General features: G+C 51.3%; 1 protein-coding gene across 1 annotated transcript in view; it reads right to left on the bottom strand.

The window, feature by feature from the left end:
* Positions 1 to 19,424, bottom strand: part of Abat (4-aminobutyrate aminotransferase) — a 76,749-nt gene that overhangs the window by 36,069 nt on the left and 21,256 nt on the right. The window contains exon 2 of the mRNA XM_046445119.2: positions 127 to 238. Coding sequence (XP_046301075.1) covers positions 127 to 196 — 70 coding nt within the window. The 5' untranslated portion in view covers positions 197 to 238. The remainder of the gene's footprint in view (positions 1 to 126; positions 239 to 19,424) is intronic.

Below are 19,424 nucleotides of genomic sequence, written 5' to 3'. Positions count from 1 at the left end.
ACCGCCCAGCTTCACTAGAGCCTGTCACACTGCATAGCACTCGATGGAGAAGAGAGCAAAGTTCAAATACGCAGTGTCCCCGCCCCAGGGCCAGGTCTTGCCAACCTGCCCCCCACCAGGGCTTACCTGGCACTAGCAAGCGGTGCTTGTGCTGGGAGCTGCAGACCAGCCGCCGGGTGAACAGCATGAAGGCCATGGCCCCTCCTTCCAGAACAGGGACCCCTCACTGGCTGCTGCCCTGAAAGAGACCACAAATCCAGATTGAGGCCCACAAAGAATTCATGCTGCGGGCTGTGGGTCTCACCTCCACCTCTCCCCAGCTGTGGAGAAGGTTCTGACCACCAACCCTTTGCTATTAAATATTCATCTTAATCCAAGCCAGTGCTGTGCTGCATAGACACTTTAACTCACCGCTTCTTCATTTGAGCTGTGCTACACTCCATGTCCCACGTGTAGGGGCGACTGTGCCCATTTTCTGGATGGGAAAAGAAAGCAAGTGGACAGAGCTGGCTTGAGACCCCCTGTGGGTGAGGACAGGCCTGTGCTCTACAAGATGGACAGACTCAGAGCAGACATCCAGGCATCACAGTGTGGGGAGTCCTCACTGCCCTGCTCCCAGGTGATACTGGGCACCCAGTGAGCATCTGGTGGCCCATTTTGGAGGCTGAACAGCCCCAGCGTGACTAACTGTCCCAGTTTGCTTGGAACCGAGAGGTTCAGGATGTGAAGCTTTCCATTTGGATACCAGGACTGTCCTGGGCAAATTGGGATGGTCACCCCATCCCAGGTATCTCAAGGCCAAGGTCAAGTTGACCTTGGATGCAAGTGACAGTGTCTCTTCCACTGCAGGCCAGTAAAGCCAGCAGGGAGCTCAAGATAGCCCTCAGCAACAGTGTCCCCTCTGCAGGCGGAGGACTGGCCCCAGAACCAGCTGCTTTGTGCCCTGGAGACGCTGGCTCCTTCCTCCAGGGTGAAAGTGGACCCAGCCTGAGGCCTTTGGGTGAGGCGCTCTGCAGGGCACTGCCCACCTTCATATGCCCCGCCCTCCATCACAGAGGCATCTCCAGGGCAGAAAAGGAACCGTCAGAGGGCTGATGGAGTGGGCCTCGGTCACGGGGCTGCCTGCGCTGCCGACCCCAAAGCCCTTGATTTTGCTCCTCGTATCAGTTAAGTTACTCTACCTGCAGCAGCTACGGGGCTGCAGGAGTAAAACTGCTGTCGTGCAGCGAATACATTTTCTTTCTTTTCACCAGAGAAAATTTTGGCAGGGAAAAGGTAGGCTAGGAAAGTGTGGCCATGAGCTAACCGAGAAATCACACTCCCCTCTTGATGATTTAATGGATTCTTAAAAATCTCTTCTGCTACATCCAGCTCAACGCCAGCCTGGCAATTTAGCAGCATACACAGAAGGCGCACTTGCGCCTTCTCACCTCCAGCCCTTTGTCTCAAACGCCATTACTGAGGCTCCCCACAGTTCCATTTCTATTAAGTACATCTTTAAAAACTCCAGAATCTGGGGAGAATCTGAGCGTTAACATTTGAATATTCTGCACAAGCAAAAGCCACATCTGCACACTTGCAACTGCAGCATGTCATACTGGAAAACTTATCTTGGTGACATGTGACATTTTGGTGGCCTGAGGTTGAAACTGACCTTATAACAAAACGTGATCTCCATCAGACATTAATTCTTAACACAAAGTATTTCAAATCATAAGAAAAGCTGCTGTTGTCCACTCATTCTGTCACCCATTAATTCACTCGTCAGTTAATTAGGCCCCCGTTAGAGGCAAGGCCCTGTCATTTAGGTTCGGAGAATGGAGGTTGGAAAACACACTGCTCTCCTTCTGAAGCTCATAATTTAGTGGCAGGGGACTACACTGGGGGCGGGGGAAGTGGGAGAATTTAATGTACTAGGCTGCTTTATCCAGCCTGTCCTAAAATTCTTAAAATAACCTGGCAAGACACAAACATAAAAATTTTGCAGCTCTCTGTCAACGTGAGAGACAGAAAGGAATCCCCACTCTGGGCCCTGTGAACAGGGTGCTGAGGCAAGGTGGAGAGATTCCCTGTGGCCAGGGTTAGGATACCAGGGAGGTGTCCCTGAGCTGTACCATGGACATTCCAGGGGTCGTAGGAGCAAACGCTCAGAGGTGTGAGGGTTCGGTGCAGAGAGGCGGGGGGGATGTGAAGTCATGGGGGCAGAGGGAAGCTGGGGACAGGACTGGCTGGAATCCGATCTCCAGGAACAGAGCCAGTCCCACCTGTCAGTGGGCCCCAGGGAGGCCCTCTCCAGGGGAGGAGAGTCCCAGATGCTCTTGTCTTATCCCGAGGGTCTGTGCTCAGCCAGGCTCCCGGGTGGGACAGGGGATTCGCACTTGGCATGTCCACGAGATGCAGGGGTCACCGCGAGCTCAGGAGGTGGGTTGCTGGAGGGCGTGGGCTGGAATGGTGGGAGCTGGTGGGAGGGAAGAAGCCTGATGATGGTGATGAATCACACCCAGTGAGAGAATCCAGATGCTAAGGGCACACGTTGCCTGATTCCATTGACACGCAACTCCCAGAACAGTTTACAGGCCGCCAGAGGCTGGGGAGGGCAGATAGGGCAGGACTGCTGGATCCGTGGGGAACCCACTGGGGTGATGGAACATTCCGGAACTAGACAGAGATGATGGCTGGATGACATTGTGTCACCAAATTATCCATTTAAAGTGGTTTAATAGTTAAACTTGCTATATTTATCTCAACAAAAAATAAAAAGATGTGTGGAGTTGGCCCTCGGCTTTTGTAGCTGAGGAGAGCCAGCCGTGAGTGGGGCCTGTGGAGTAAGGACATTCTCTGATCACAAAGGTCGGAGCCCTTGTCTGTCTCAGAGACCAAAGACCCTACCTCTTCTGGTCTGTTTCCTCAGGTGTAAACGTGTGTGTTGGGCCACACTCTGGCCCTGAGAACCATCTGGAAGCATGTGGAGGACTCTCAGGACATTGCTCCCAGCCCTGCTCCTGTCCAGAGTGGCCTTAGTGTCTCCCAGTCCCTCCCACCAGGCCCTCTGCCATCCGATGACCTTGGATCTGCACATCTGGAAAATGGGGAGGGGGACCAGGAAGAGCCCAGTCTTAGGGGGTTGCTTTCAGGACCCTGGCATCCGGCGAAGCTGTGACTACGAGGTGACGGAGAAACCCCCAGATCTGAAAGGAAAGCAGGCTGGTTGCCCACTGTCCCCATCTGTGAAACTTCCCATCTCCCACGTCCCCAGGCCTGTTCTTGACGCAGCACTCGACTTTTTCTCCGCGACTTGTGATCACTGAAAGTTTTTCTTAAAATCAACTTGTTTTCTAAACAATTTTAATTGAGGTTCTTTTCTGATCCCGCCCTCCTCCTCCCCCACCCACTTTGATCTGCTGCAACAAAGATGACGGGGAAAGAACAGAAAATTGACTTAAAGGGACAGCATGGAGTCCCCGAGGTTCCGGGCCCGGCCTGGCCCTCTCGTCACGCAGTGCTGGGGATCAAGCCCAGGCCCTGAGCATGCGAGGCAAGCCTCTGCCACCAGCAGGTGTGAGGTGTCACAGACAGCCTGGCACCCAGTGGGGGCTTTTACCTCTAAGTGATCAGATCCGAAAGAGAACCCTAGGTCAATCCATACAGTAAACAGAACAGGATGGCCAGGGTCCAGGCAAGCGAGGGTGATTTTGGTTCTGGCCGTGCACTGGATCTGCAGTAAGCTGTTTCTTCTGTGTGTCTCCAGCAAGACAAGTGGAAGACCCTGCTCGGGCAGATGGTGGACTCCCCAGTCCCACCCACCTCTCCCCACCCCTTTCCTTTAATTAAAATGCTAATTAGTTCTCCCTGCTTCCTCTTATCTGCCTAGTGCACAGGGAGCTGGGGGTGGGGTGGGGTGGGCGAGGAGGCGGAGTTCAAGGTCTAAATCAGTAAGATGAGAGGCCTGCGGGTGAAAGGGGAGAAGTCCACCCCTTTTGCCTGGGAGAGGATCAGCAGTAGTAAAGATGCCTGCTGCCATTTACTCTCACCTACCACAGGGGCCGCACCTTGCAGTGATTTCAGGCATTTGCAGGATTTGCCTTGAATGACAGGCTCAGAAGTTTAATGGGCTTGTCAAGGTCTCACCGGCCAGAGCTTCACAGCCTGGACCACACCTGACCGGCACGTGGAGCTAGGCAGGGACTCCCACAGCACCCCAGCTTGAGTCTCGCAGGCTTGAGCCCTGCCCCGGGAGGTTCTGGAGGGGAGAAGAACCATGGACCCATGGGCCCTCACATACCCACAGGCCTGTGTGACCCCAAGGCCCTAGAAGTGGTGGGGTTCTGACCTTGAAAAATCAAACAACTCAAGAAGCCGGGATGGCACACCGCGAGGGGCACTCGACATGAAGCGGCCTCTCTTCCTTTGCTTCCACCTGTCATCTTTCAAATGTTTGCATCCTTCAAAAGAAACACACCCCAGAGCAGCCTCTGCGGGCTCCGCATTTACCAGCGGTGTGACGTCAGGCATGTGAAGTCACCTCTGTGCCTCAGTCTCCTTGTCTGTAAAATGGGGATAATAACAATGAGCCCACTTCCTGAGCTAGCAGAGGTTGGACGAGACCTGGGACTTGGGTGGGTGCTGTGTCCACAGCCCTGAAGCCGTGCTGGACGCCTGACAAATGTGCTGTGCCCAGGGTGTCATGTTCCTGTGCGGCTTCCCAGGCCTGTGAGAGGGAAGTTCTGCATGCATCGTTGGCTAGAAGTGAGCCCCTGGGCCTCTCTGGGGCCCCAAAGTGCTCCCTCTCACGGCCCTACCTCGGCTTGAGACACAGAACTGGCAGGGTCTCAGGACATTCCTTCCCCGGCTGCAGCCCCAACAGTCAGCTTTCCTGCAGACTCAACGGGACACAAAGACACATTTGGCCAAGGGTGGCTCTGTTGTCAAGGCCAGGGGTTGCCATGACAACCAATAAAGCCGAGCCCTGGGCCTTTGTGGAAGGCTAACAGGGCCCCATTCATGGGCTCTGATGGATGGCCTTGGGACGAGGCTTATCGCTGCCGGCTTCCCTCCCCACCCCTCCCCACCCCGTCCAGCAGCCTGTCCTGGTTTCTGTGCAGCGTGGGCGCCAGCCCACCCTCCCTGTCCGCATGGTGCCCTGCTCCTGCCTTCTGGGGTGAGAGGCAGTCTTCAGCCCCTGGGGCCAGGAGAGAGGGGGACCGGTCCTGGAAACAGGCTGAAGGGGCAGCTGAGAGGAACAGGAGCCAGGAAGCGGGTCCAAGTCGCGGCTGGAATAGATATTATCCTGGTGACTGTGGCGGTCGTTCTCCCCCGGGGCTTCCGTTTCCTCGTCTGCAGGATGGGAGGAAGGAAGCTGCCCACAAGCTCAGGAGGCACTCAGTTTGGGAAGGTCCAAGTGCAGAATGAACCCGGGAGCCGCAGGAAAAGTGCCCCGTGGGATTTCTGCTTCCAGGAGCTCTCTGGCCTGGGGGAGGCGTTTCCTCCATGGCCTGTCATGAAGGGCACCCGCAGTGGCCTGCTACGAGCCCGAAGGCCCAGGTCCATAGCGAAGCTGGTGGGCCCCGGCCTCCCACCCTCCTGCGGCCGTCTCGGGGTCCTCCTGGCCCAGGCTCCCTCGGCAGGACTTGGTGAGCTCACATCAGACACTCAGGAGAGGTCGCCTGGGGCAGGTAGTGACCCATCTGTGAACAGAAAGGCCAGGCGCAGTGGCAAGTGGAAGTCCTCTGAATGTCAGGGACATGGAGCCTAAACCCACGGGAAGGAGGTGCGTGGCCAGGTGGGGGCTGGATTTCAGGTCCCATCTGGAAGCAGGAGAGCAGCACAGAACCTGGGCCAGCGAGGTGCCCCCCAGGTGCTGCGAGAGCCGCCCCAGCCCAACCCCAGAAGGTCCTGCTTCTCGAATCTGTTCGGTTCCCTAAATGTTCACCGAGCACCCACACCAAGCCCTGGTAACCCGGGGTGAGCCGGCACAGGCCGCGCTCTGCTCTCTGGGACCGCGGGCTCCATGGGAAGGACCAGCCACCCGCAAACAGAGTCGGTGTGGCGGGAGCAGCCACACGAGTGTACACACGAGCTCTACCACGGAGCCTCACCCCAGCCCTGTCTCACATTTTGAGGTCAGGTAATGTGATGCCTCCTGCTTTGTTCTTTAGTTCAAAATAGTTTTGTCTATTTGTGTGTGTGTGTGTGTTTCCATGTGAATTTTAGGATTGCTTTATCTATTTATGTGAAAACTGTCATTGGAATTTGATATGCATTTCACTGTATTTGCAGATCACTTTGGGGATTATGAACACTTTGACAACATTTATTTTTCCAAACATGGGGTGTCTTTCTGTCTTTCATGTGTCTTCTTTGATTTCTTTCATCAATGTTTTATGGTTTTAATTGTAGAGACATTTCAGCTCTTTGGTTAAATTTATTCCTAGGTATTTTATTTCCTTTTTTTGGTAGTTATTATAAATGAAATTGCTGCCTTGACTTGTTTTGTAGGTGATCTGTATTGGAGTATAGAAAAGCCTTTGACCTCTGTTGGTGTCATATCCTGCAACTTCACTGAATTTGTTTTCTAGTTCTAGTTTTTGATAGTGTTTGGAGCTCACTGTGTATAAGACCATGTCATCTACAAACAGTGACAATCTGACCTGCTCTTTTCTAATCTGGATATGCTTTTTCTTTCTTCCTTTTGCCTGATTGTTTGGCCAGAACTTCCAGAAGTAGGTTAGGTAAGGATGGTGAACGTGCTCACCCTGGTCTTGATCCAAAACTTACAGAGAGACTCTCAGCTTCCCCACTCACTATCATGTCAGCTGAGAGATTGTTACTTAGAGCCCCTTCTTTCACTTTTAAAGAACTTTATTATATGGAGGTATCTTACCCCTATACCTAATTTTCTCAGAGCTTTTATCATGAAGAGATATTGAATTCCCCCTTCCTCGTCTTTTTTTTACTGCTTTTGGCTTAAAGTCTATCTTACCTAGTACACATCCCTCTACCTCTACTTTCTTTTGGATCCCATTTGCATGGATTATCTTTTTCCATGGCTTCATTTTCAGTCTATGAATGTCCTTAGAGGTAAAATGAGTTCCCTGTGAGCAGCATACAGTTGGGCCTTTGGGGGGAAAAAATCTATTCAGTTTCTCTGACTTTTAATTAGAAGAATTTAATCCATTTACATCAAGGTAATTATTGATAGGCAAGATCTTAGTACAGATATTTTGTGATTTGTTTTCTAGTCTTGTGGTTATTACTTTCTTTATTTCTCCCTCTCTTACATCTTCCTTTGTGGCTAAGTTCTGTTTCTCTAGTAGTGGGTTTTGATTTTGGGGTTATTATTTTTGGTTTGTCTATTAGAGATTTTTGCTTTGTGGTTTCTAGGAGGCTTACAAAAAAATCTTCTGACAAGCTATTTTGAAGTGATAGTAACTGTTGTAAAGACAGGAAAAGAAACAACAACAACGACGACAAAAAACCCGACTTGCACTCTATTCCTCTCCACATTTTGAATTTTTGCTATTCTATTTTACATTTTTGACATTGTCTCTTATCTATCTCTTATCATATTAATTTAGTTATTACTATTTATACTTAATTTGTTCTTTAGCACTGAAGCTAGACCAGAGACCCTACACCTAATAGAAAAAAAAGTAGGCCCAAATCTTCATGTTGGATTAGGCCCCGACTTCCTTAACAAAACGCCTATAGCGCAAGAAATAAAATCAAGAATCAATAAATGGGATGGATTCAAACTGAAAAGCTTCTTCTCAGAAAAAGAAATAATCAGTTAGGTGATGAGAGAGCATACAGAATGGGAGCAATTTTTTACCCTTCACACATCAGATAGAGCACTAATCTCTAGGATATATAAAGAACTCAAAAAACTTAACGCCCAAAACCCAGATAATCCAATCAATAAATGGGCCAAGGAATTGAACAGACACTTCTCAGAAGAAGGTGTAAATTCGACCAACGAATATACAAAAAAAATGTTCAACGTCTCTAGTAATTAGAGAAATGCAAATCAAAACTTACTCTAAGATTTCATCTCACTCCAGTCAGAATGGCAGTTATCAAGAATACAGACAACAATAAGTGTTGGCAAGGATGTGGGGAAAAGGCACACTCATACATTGCTGGTGGGACTGCAAATTGATGCAACCAATCTGGAAAGCAGTATGGAGATTCCTTAGAAAACTCGGAATGGAGCCACCATTTGACCCAGCTATCCCACTCCTTGGTCTATACCCATAGGACTTAAAATCAGCATACTGCAGGGACACAGCCACATCAATGTTTATAGCAGCTCAATTCACAATAGCTAAAATGTGAAACCAACCGATATGCCCTTCAATAGATGGATGAATAAAGAAACTTTGGTATATATACACAATAGAATATTACTCAGCATTAAAAGAGAATAAAATCATGGCATTTGCAGGTAAATGGATGGAGGTGGATAATATCATGCTAAGCAAAGTAAGCCAATCCCCAAAAACCAAAGGCCGAATGTTCTTTCTGATAAGTGGATGCTGACCCATAATGGGGAGGGGGAGGCGTTGGAAAAATGGAGGAACTCTGACTAGGCAAAGGGGAGGGAGGGGAGTGAGGGTGCATGGGGGCAGGAAAGATGGTGGAATGAGATGGACATCATTATTCCAGGTACATGTGGGACTGCACATATGGTGTGACGCTACATCATGTACAACCATAGAAATGAAAAGTTGTGCTGCAATTGTGTACAATGAATCAAAATGCATTCTGCTGTAAGATATACCTAATTAAAATAAATAAATTTATTTTAAAAAAGAGAAGGCATTTGGTTACATAATGGCCTTTACGTCCTATGACCTCTAAAGTCAAATGGAAATAATGTATTTTTCAAAAATAACCTTCAGAGTAAATATACAAATAAAAGAAAAATGCAATTGAAATCTTAGTCTCCATTGAGTTACTTTAGAAATAAATGTTGGTGAAGGAACTGGTACAATATTAGAAGCTGCTGGTCTGCACATGCAAAGCAAATAATTATTATATTAAAATTACAGTTTTAAAAACATTTATTTCTCATCTGGCATCAAATAAAGTTTAATTGCAAGTTGTTTTACGTGATTTTCTCTTGGGGATATATTTTCAAAAAGATATACAGGAAGTTCATCTCATTATTTCTAAGTAGAATTCATGTTTGAGCTTGATTATGATATGTCTTGGGGTAGACTTCATTGAATTGAATCTGACTAGTCACCTTTGACCTTTCTGTACCTGAATATTGTAACTTTCTCTGGATTTGGGAAGCTTTCTACCCTTTGGCATTCTTAAGTCCCTTTTGAATCCCAATACATGAATATTTACTCATTTGATGCTATACCAAATTACTATAAGCTTTATTTCTCTTCAGTCTTTTTACATTTTTCTCCTCCAACTAAATTTCCAAATAGCCAACTTTCAAGGTCACTGATTCTTCTGGTCTATTCTGCCACTAATGCCTTCTATAATGTCTTCCACTTCATGTAGTGTGCTTTTCAACTCAAAGGTTTTTAAAAATTACTTCAATGTTTCTGTTAAGTCTCTCTGATAAAGTGTTGGATTATTTCTGTTTTCTTGCAGTTCACTGAGTGTTCTTACGTCAGCTATTTTAAATCCTCTGAGAGGACATCCACATCAAGTGGTTTGTGGTGAATTGTGGGTGCCTTATTTTGTCCTTTAGGTGAGATCATGGTTCTCGGAAAGCTCTTGATGCGTGTTGGCATGTGATGGCGTGTATACACTGGAGGGTTAGGGGCAGGAAAGATGGCGGTTTGTTCATGCCTGCGCTTGCACATTCCCAGGCTCCCGGCTACCCAAGGCTAGAGCCCAGGTGTTGGCTGGACACGCAGCACCCTCCGCCTTCCTGGCTGTGCCTCCTGAGGGGTGTCCTCTTGTCCGCGCGTCCTTTCTGCCTCGCCTCCTGCCGACATTCCCCGAACTCCCTGCACCTCTTCATGGTGCCTCAAGTTGTGTCCTCTGAGAAGCCTTCTTGACCCTCGATTCAGAGTCAGAGGTCACTCTTCTGAATTTCTCAAGTAACTGATCACTTTCTGTTGTCATGAAAATTTTCAGATGCAGGTGAGCTGAAAGAACTTGGCTACGCTCACCACCAAGTTTCAGCAGTTACCGCGGTTGGGGTTTCCATGGTTTATATACACAATCTCACAGTTTACCGTGGTCACATCTCTGCTTCTCCTTTGTCCTAAGAACGCTCTTCCTCCCTCCCTCCCTCCCTGCCTTGTTAGGCACTGGTATCTCCTCACCACGGAGGGCCCAGGTGGCAGGGAGGTGGGACCACACAGGGAATCTCTTCCTTCCCTCCCAGCACAAGAGCCAGAACACAAACAAGTAAACACGTGAGATAATTGCACAACCTGAAGAGGGTTGTCAGCATAATAAGACACAGTGACCGGACCCTCTGCACAGTCCCAGCGTGTGTCACACCCAGCGGAGGTCATCACATTTGCTGTGCTCCAGAGGACTGAGTGTTCCCAGCGCGGGGCCCACTGTGACAGCCTGGGTTTTGTGGCCACTGCGGCAGGAGTCCTTTCCTTCCTGGCTCCTTGGGAGAGGACCAGGACCACCCCTCTGCCTGCTGGTCAGGACTGCGGCCACCCTCCTTCCGTGCCCACTCTCAGGATGGCTTTTTGAATGTGTGAACACCTGGTTCACAGAACCAAAGAGCCAGGGATGGATCTGCAGACACCGTATCTAGGTTGCGCCTCGCAGCTCCGAGGAGCTGAAATGCCAAGGAGGATAACCCGAGCCTGCTCCAGCCCCTGAGTCTGGGTGTACGCGGATCCACCGAACAGAGGCCCTCGGTTCAGTGGAGTCTCCATCATGGAGGTGGGAACCCGGAGGGCACTGCTGCCCTGGACGGAGGCCGAGGAGGAGGACTCTCACCTCTGTGTCCAAACGGAGACCCCAGGAGGCCACCATTTAGGAACTGGCCACTCAGAGGCAGGGGCTGGCCCGGGAGGCCTTGGAGGTGGTTCTGGAAAGCGCACACCTGGAGGGGCACATTCCCAGGGCCAGAATGGGGCGTGGCAACAGCGGGTGCTCAGGACACCTGTGGGGTCCCGTGACGGACCCGCCAGCATTCTCATGGCCACGGAGCTCGCCACTGGAGAGCCGTCTGGGGGTTCTCAGCCTGCTCTTCAGGGCCGGCGCCCTGCGGGTTCTTTGTAAGGCCGTGGACGTGCTGCGTGTCTGCCTCTCTGCACGTGGTCTACGGACACGGGAGCAAGGTTCCTTCCTCCCCACAAGACCGCGTTTGTTCTCCTGGGTCAACATGGATCCCGTCTCGAACACAGGGATCAAGGGCACAGCCCCCACGTGCCGGTTGCTGGGCTGGCACTCCGTCTGCTTCAGCTGAGCCTGTCCTTGCAAAGGTGTGACACGCCAGGCGCTGTCCACTCTACCGCACGGATGGGGCTGGAGTCCAGAGAGGGTAGTGACTGTCCCATGTCCCTGAGCTTGTCAGTGCCAACGTCGGCTTCAAGCCCTGGACTGTGAGGCTCTGATGCCCGCGCCTCTCGGCACTGAGAGTGGAGCAGGGCCAAGGGTGGATCTGGGATTTTAACTGGATCCCCCAGTTAGTCCTCCCGATTCCCACTTCAGAGTTCCTCCCGTCACCGGCTGCCTGTGAACATCCTCAGGCCATCGGGGGCTCTCAGGAAGGAGAGGGAGAGGACAGCAGGCACCGGGGGGGACAGAGCCTGCTGACTGGGAGACTCGGGTCAGGCCTGAGCGCCAGGGCTGCAGCGTGTCACCTGCTGTCTGGTTCAGGTCAGAGCCAGGATGAAGTCACAGGGGCACTGGTCTGCGGCGGGGCTGCCCACCAGAAATGCAGCGCAGGTGTCTGATGCATGCCTCGGAGGAAGCTTCCCATCTTCTGGCCCCCACGGCCTGAGCCGTTCTAATAGGGCATCTGATTTAACCCGAGGTTCCCAAAATACAACAATCCAACACAATCCCCATCAGCACTAACAAGAGGGTATTTTACGTTTTTAAAATACTAAGTCTTCAAAGTGACACGGGCATCTCAGTTGGGATCAGCCTCACCTCAAGTGCGCCACAGCCGGCCTGGACACAGGTGGCCACTGTCCTGAACCCTGGGTGCTGAGGCTCAGGCCAGGGCTGGTCTATGGGCTGCAGGGCCTGCCTGAAGCCATGCTGCAGGGACAGGTGGCGCAGCCTGACTGCTGCCATCAACGGGGCCACATAAGGAGGGTGACACAGGACTTGCTGAGTGATTGGTGGGACCCGTGCAAAACAGATATTCCAGGCCCCTCTCCAAACAAGTGACTGAGAACATCAAGCCGGTGACAGCAGAGCAATATTCCAAGCACAGGCTCTTCTGAGTGTGGGACCCATACTGTCCACAGGCTGCAGACCCAGGAAGCCCTGGGGACAGAGGAGGCCCCTCCAGGTTTGTCCCGGGGGGGGGCGGACTAGGGTTCCAATGACAGCAGTAACTATAGGAGTGACAGCAACGACAGCAGCCTTGGGTCAATGAGCACTTACCCATGACGTTCTGAGGACCAAACCCTGCTCTAAGTATCACACAGAATGCCCTTAACAATTCACACCAACTCTCCAAAGTAGATGTAGGTATTATCGACTCTTACAAAAAGAAAGAAAGGAAGGAAGGAAGGAAGGAAGGAAGGAAGGAAGGAAGGAAGGAAGGAAGAAAGGCCAGAGAAGTCAAGTGACCTGCCCAACATCACACAGCTGTTAAGTTCGCTAGTCAGGCTATGAACCCCGGCTGGCAGCAGATCCAGCGCCCTCACCCTCTATCATGTGGCAAAGCCCTAAATTCAGACCCCAGGTACTTCTTGGACAGGTACAGGACTGCTGAGATACCTGGAGTCACTTCCCAATAATCAGAGGTAGGGGTATAATGTGGTCTTGCCTTGGGCTTCAATCTGGCCCTGCCTCTGTTTGCCCACCTGGAACATGGGTATGGTGGGCACCCCAGCCCGGCTGCTCTGGGTATTGAGATCATCTGTGGATAAAGCCGGGCAGTGTGCCCAGCACGTAGTGGCTGCACAGCAAGTTTTGAGCCTACAGAAAAGTCACAAGTGCACTCAACAGGCACTGGACGTCCCCAAACACCAAGGGTTCGTGCCTGGCCAGGTCCACACCACTCTGGCTATCCATGGGCCATTTGAGAGCTAGTCACGGCCACTGTGATATTCACCCCTCCAGCCTTCAGCTGGTTCCCCAAAGAGCAAGGACACTTCCCTGTGCAACCTCAGCAGGAGCCACCTGAGACACAAAGCATTTCACTCTCAAGAAATGTGTCACTGATAAAGCACCCATATGGACATTCAAGCTCCCCACGTGGCCCGGAGTGTCCTTTGTTCCCCTGATTCAGGCCTTGCCCAGGATCCCATGCTGGGCTTGGGTCTGTGGCCCTTGAATCTCTTTTAAGCCAGAACCCTTTCCCAGCCATTTTGTCTTTTGGGACGTGAACGTGTTAAGAGCCCAGGGCACCGACTCTGCCTGTGTTAGTCTTAATGTTTTAATTTAATTCTCTGCAAATCAACGGAAGCTCATGAGCAAATGTGGGAAAGGAGGCTGCGGACACAGGAGCCAGAGGTCACTGTGGAGGGCCCAGGAGGATGGTGGACAGTACTGGGGGTACTTGGTGGAGGGTAGAGCTCTCCTGGGAGCAACAGAGAGGAAGTGGAAAGGTAGTTAGGGCCGTGGCAGGTGGGCAAGAGTGGCCACGGCCGCCAGAGGCCAGGGCAGGGGAGGAAGACGGCCCTGGGAGGAAACGCTAGGCAGCCGTGCTTCCATGTGGCCCCCACGGGATCGGGTCTGTCTCCACTGGGAGCAGAAACTTCCTGAGGCTGGCCCTTGGGTCTGGCTCTCTCCTCTCTCCCCGGTGCCCAAGCCACCATCAGTATTCACCCAGAGCAATGGCTTCCAAGTCTCCCGAGGGCCCGGGGACAGGCCACACACAAAGGATTCCCTTCTGGGTGAACTGGCGGCCAGCTCGCACACACCTCCAGGATTCCTGCACCTTGCCCTGCCAATGAGATTCTGTTTGTAAAATTTCTTTCCTCTGCTGCCTCTTGGGACACGGACTGCTTCCGTGTAAAATTCCAAAATGAATTTTTGAATCTTGTCCACAAGATGCGAGGGGAGCCGCCGTCCTTCCTCCCACCCCCTCTGGGCGTGAGTCCTGCCGGTTGTCAATTGAGATTCTCCCTGCAAACTCCTTCCATCTGGTGGAGGGAAGGAGGCGGGATGCCCGCTGACAGCGCCTCCTGATCTGCCGGCCTCGCTCGCTCGGCTTCAAGGAGAAAGGGATGCGAGTGCTGTTTCAGCCCCGAGAAGGGGAGGGAGGGATTTATTTTAGGGCTTGAGTCAAAATGCTTTTCAAGGCGACCCTTGTTGCATTTCCGGGGACCAGATGCACGCAGACTTTTCTGCAAGCCTGGGGGGGGGCGGGGGAAAGCAAATTGCTTACTTATCATCTTTGTATCTATCTTTATTTAGTTGCTGGTTCAAAGAGGCTTAAGAGAACATCCTTGAAAAATCTGTCATGTACGTCTGTGTGTCCTTCACACAGAAAGCCTCACATAGGTGTGTCTGCACACATACATGTACGCGGGCACACACACACGAACGTGCATACCCCAGCACTGCATTGAGACACCTCCACATACCAGCACACACGCCTGCACTCACGTGCCTGGCAGTCAGGGTCCTGCAGCCTGTTCTGCTTAAAGCACTCCCTCTATGTCATGCTGCAGAGCCCCAGACACGCGCCTCACTGGGCTCATCCTCAGAGCTGCTGCCGGGTACCAGCTCCCACGGTGGGAGGGTGCTCCGGACCTCCAGGTAGTCGCCAGAACGTGGGGTCAGGTTCAGGAGGGAGAAGAGGGCCCCTGGAAGCAAGCAGTTTTGGGAACAGGATGCGCTCAGCTGGAATCCAGCGAGTGCTCAGGGAGAGGACGAAGGTGGAGGAGGAGGAGGAGGAGGGAAGAGCCAGGGAGTGCAGAGGGCTTGGAGAGAGGGGGAGAGTCACAAGAGACAAGGGGAACCGGGGAACCAGGGACAGGAAGGGAGCGAGAAACAGGGAAAACGGAACACAGTTTTGTTTTGTTTTTTTTTTAACATGTTTTAAGCCCCGTTGGTTTAAGCCAGAAAGATGAGCGGCATCTTCTCAGACCTTCAGAAACCAGCCGTCCCCACCCCTCCCCTCCCAGGCCTCTTCCTAGACTCCTAAATGGCTCCCCCAGGACGCCCGCCCGCCCGCCCGTGTGGGCTGCTCAGCAGAAAGGGGCTGAGCCAGGAGGGGTGCAAGCCACTTCCAAGACCCGGCGGGGAGGGCTGTTCTGGCTTTAGGGTCCTCCGACCCCCTCCCGGGGACTTGGGGTAACCTGGGGATCAATCACTATCCCCCACAGCCTTTGCTGGGGTCAACGCCTGTCCAAGAGGGGCCCCGAGGAGGAAGTGGGGATGATCACGGGACGGGGAGGGGGGGGAGGGTGACACAGAGCTTTCGGTCATGTGCAGCTCATCGGTTGCCATGACAACGGCAAGGGGTGGGGGCACCCAGACTGTAGGCTGCCGGAGACGTGTTGGCTCTAAATCACCGCGACAGCACTTGGGTTGAGCTATTACGCCGTTGCCCGGGCAACCAATGGGATCAAATCGCAGAGGAAATCTATAATTATTACAAGCCAGATACCGGGTACTCGGCGCAGTGATCAGCACATTAGGGCCATTCCACCTGATTTCTGGGAGGGAGAAAGGCGGACCCCTGCCCTCCAAATCTGGGGAGAATAGGCCAAAGGAGATTGTAGCAAGGCAGGTCTGTTGATGTCACCGATTGGGAACCCGGAAGGAACTCTTGGCAAATGAGAAATAAATATTGGGTGGAACTACATGAAATTGCCAATAATTACCATTGGGAAACATTTCCCAGGGATTTGTCATGGAAATTTCCATCGTATGGGAGAGTTGAAAGAATCTCACCGTGAGCACCTACAAGCCCAGCACATGGCTCCCACCATCGACATTCCCGGCCTTGCTTCAACACTCGTCTACCCTCCATCCATTCTCAATCCTATTTTTCAATGCATTTCAAAATAAACTGCAGACATCAGCACCCTTGCTCTAAAATACTTTGGCCTACATAAAACAAAGATTTGATCATCTAAATAAAATTTTTATAGTTGTAGGCGGACTACATACCTTTATTTTACTTACTTTTATGTGGTGCTGAGGATCGCACCCAGGGCCTCACACTTGCTAGGTAAGCGCTGTACCACTGAGCCACAGCCCCAATCCCAAGATCTGATCATTTTTGAACAACAAAAATATCAATTTCAGGGGCTGGGGTTGTGGCTCAGCGGTAGAGCACTCACCCAGCAAGTGCAAGGCCCTGGGTGCGATCCTCAGCACCACATAAAAATAAATAAAAGTATTGTGTCCAACTACAACTAAAAATAGATATTAAAGAAAAACAGCAATTTCATATGGCTCAATCTAAACAGAATAAAATCTAGGTTTCTGTCTGTCTACTTATACATCTATCCTTCTCTTCTCCCATCCACCTGTCCATCTTTCTGTTCATCCATCCATCCATCCATCCATCCATCTTCTCTTCCATCCATCCATCATCCATCTTCTCTCCCACCCACCCGTCCATCCATCCATCCTTCCATCCATTCACCTTCTCTTCCACCCATCCACCCCTCTTCTATCATCCATCCATCTCTCCAGCAACTCTCCCATCTCTGCAAGACCCAACAGGAGACCCTGCACACCAAGCTCAGCGCAGCCTCAGCCGCAGCACGGCCTTTCCCTTCCTGCACCCGTTCCCTTGCTGTGTGCAGCATCTCAGTGAACAACCACTGGGTGCAAGCCACAGCCTCGAGGGACCCTTGGTTCCACCCCCTCCACTCACCCCCACGCCCTGGGCATGGACTTCCACAGGAACCCTGGGCTCCGACTCCGCTGCTCTTTCTCTTGTCCCTGCTCTCAGCTGCCCAGCCTCCTGACTGGCCTCCCAGCTGCCCTCTCGCTCCCTCTCTGCGTTCTCCACATTGGCTTGTTATCATGAAGTATCTGGCCACGTGGATCGTGTGGGGCTTTTCATACACTGCTGGTGGGAAGGCAATGTCTGCAAACATTTCAGGGAGCAGTTTATCTAAATCCATAACATTTTAAACACACAGACCATGTTCTCCAGCATAAATCTACTTGCAGGAGTTTGTCTCATTGACATAAACTGAAAAGAACCTAAGTGTCCATCTGTGGAAACTACCTTAATAAATTCTGGCGCACCCGGGATATAGAATAGCATGCATCCAGTAAAAAGAGTGAGGGGGTGCTCTCTGTGCTGCTGTGGGAAAGTGCTGCTTCACGTACTAAGTTAAAACGAGTTGTAAATGAGCAGGTGTGGGGTGCCCCCCAGGCCTGGCGGCTCCTTATCCTTGGCCCCTACATTGGTTTGAGGTAGAAGTGGGTACTGATTTGTCCAGGAAACATGTCGCAGGTGTTGAGACGGCTTTCCACCCGGTTGGAAAACAAGAGTGGAGCACAGGAGTGGCATCTCTGCCCACAGGTCACCCTAGGAAACAACAGCGCGGCACCAGCAGGAGAGTCAGCCTCGCCAGCTGCTGGGCTCTACTACAGGCTGGTTTTCTCTCCTGTTCTGGGGAGTGCTACGGGAGCTACTTAATTGGAGGGCGAAGGAAACACAGAAACGCACCTTGGAGGCTTGGAAAGTTCTGAAGGAGTCCGGGAAGGTTGGCAGAAGAAGGCCTGGGGCTAGCTCCTGCTCAGACCTGGAGGTGCTCCTGAGCCTCAGGTTCCTCATCTCCACGAGAAGCTGCCCAGCCTCCCGAGTTGCTCTGAGGGACAGCAGTGGGGAGGTGGAAAGAGCAGCCACAGTCCAGCTCTCTGGGCAAAGGAGAGTCACTGCCGTTCACCCCGGAACGTACTCAGCCCATTCTGCACACCCAGCAATCCCAGCACACGCACAGCAGGCCACGGCCTCGGTCTGTGCTGGAGCACCCACTGTGCGCCCAGGGCTGCGCTAAGCATGATCTAGGTCCCAATCCATGCCTTTGTGTGGCTTCCGCTCCCACTTCGCAGATGTTGGCAGAGGCCCGCCCAGGTTAGGTGACGCCCCTGCCAGCTTCCCGAGAGTGCTGCGCCCAGGGCAGGCCGGGGCGTCCTGACTGCAAAGTTCATGCCCTTCCTCCTCACTGCCTCCTCCTCCTCCCCACTTCCTCCTCCTCCTCACTGCCTCCTCCTCCTCCCCATTTCCTCCTCCTCCTCCTTCTTTTGGCACTGGGGATTGAACCCCGGGGCGCTCTACCACTGAGCCACACCCCCAGCCCATTTTTATTTTTCATTTTGAGACAGAGTCTCACTAAGTTGCTTAGGACCTTGCTAGATTGCTGAGGCTGACCTCCAACTCGCAATCCTCCTGCCTCAGCCTCCTGGGTCACTGGGGTTACAGGCAATGTGCCACTGGCCCACCTCATCCCTATTTCTTAAATCATGCCTTTGGACCAATGCTCTTGAAAAGAAGGATATATGTGAGTCATGTGTGCAAGTTCAGGTTTTCTAGTAGTCACATTAAAAAGAAACAGATGGAATTAACGTTGTATAATCTATGTAACCTACATATAATGTATACCCTATGTATAATGTATAATCTACTTAACCAATGTATGTGTAATATATAAAAAACATTATATGTAATGTATAATATATAATATGTATAACACCCTGTTTAACCTGTGTATAGTGTTATATATTCCATTTAATGTATATTTCATGTGTGATGTATATAATTTTATGTATAATTTATAACATATAATGTAAAATATATATAATGCATACTATATACTATATATGATAACTGATGTAAATGTTGTTTGTTCTTTTTAACCTAGGTCCAACATATCATTTCAACATATAATCAATATAAAAACCACTTAATGAGATTTTTATGTGATTTTTGGCAAACTAAGTCTCCAAAATCAGGCGTGTATTTTATGCTTCTAGCACATCTGAATTCAGCCTACCCACATCTCGGGTACCGTGGCCACGTGTGGCTCACTGGAGAATGTAGCCTAGGTGGGAGGGCTGGGACAATCTGGAAGGAGGTGAACCCTTAGCTAGTGACCAGCACTGGCTGATCCCCTGGTACTCTTCTCCTGCCCTGTGACACAGGGGCTCTCGAAAGCTGCAGAGGAGAAAAATGAGCTCATGTAGTGGAGGAATACATCCACCATCTTGGAGCCCATCTGAGGAGCTGGAGTTCAAACCAAGGTTAATCGAAAGCCCTGGTCTCATGTCGCTGCCGACTAATAATAAATGTTCTAGAATCTCTGTACATCTTGCCAGTCACACGTCTGGAA

This window comes from Marmota monax, unplaced genomic scaffold (assembly GCF_021218885.2).
Source record: "Marmota monax isolate L192 unplaced genomic scaffold, Marmota_monax_Labrador192_F-V1.1 WCK01_AAM20220418_F8-fsc00035, whole genome shotgun sequence".
Lineage (NCBI taxonomy): Eukaryota > Metazoa > Chordata > Mammalia > Rodentia > Sciuridae > Marmota > Marmota monax.
Note: the sequence above shows the minus strand (reverse complement) of the source record. Positions and strands in the feature narration are given on the sequence as shown.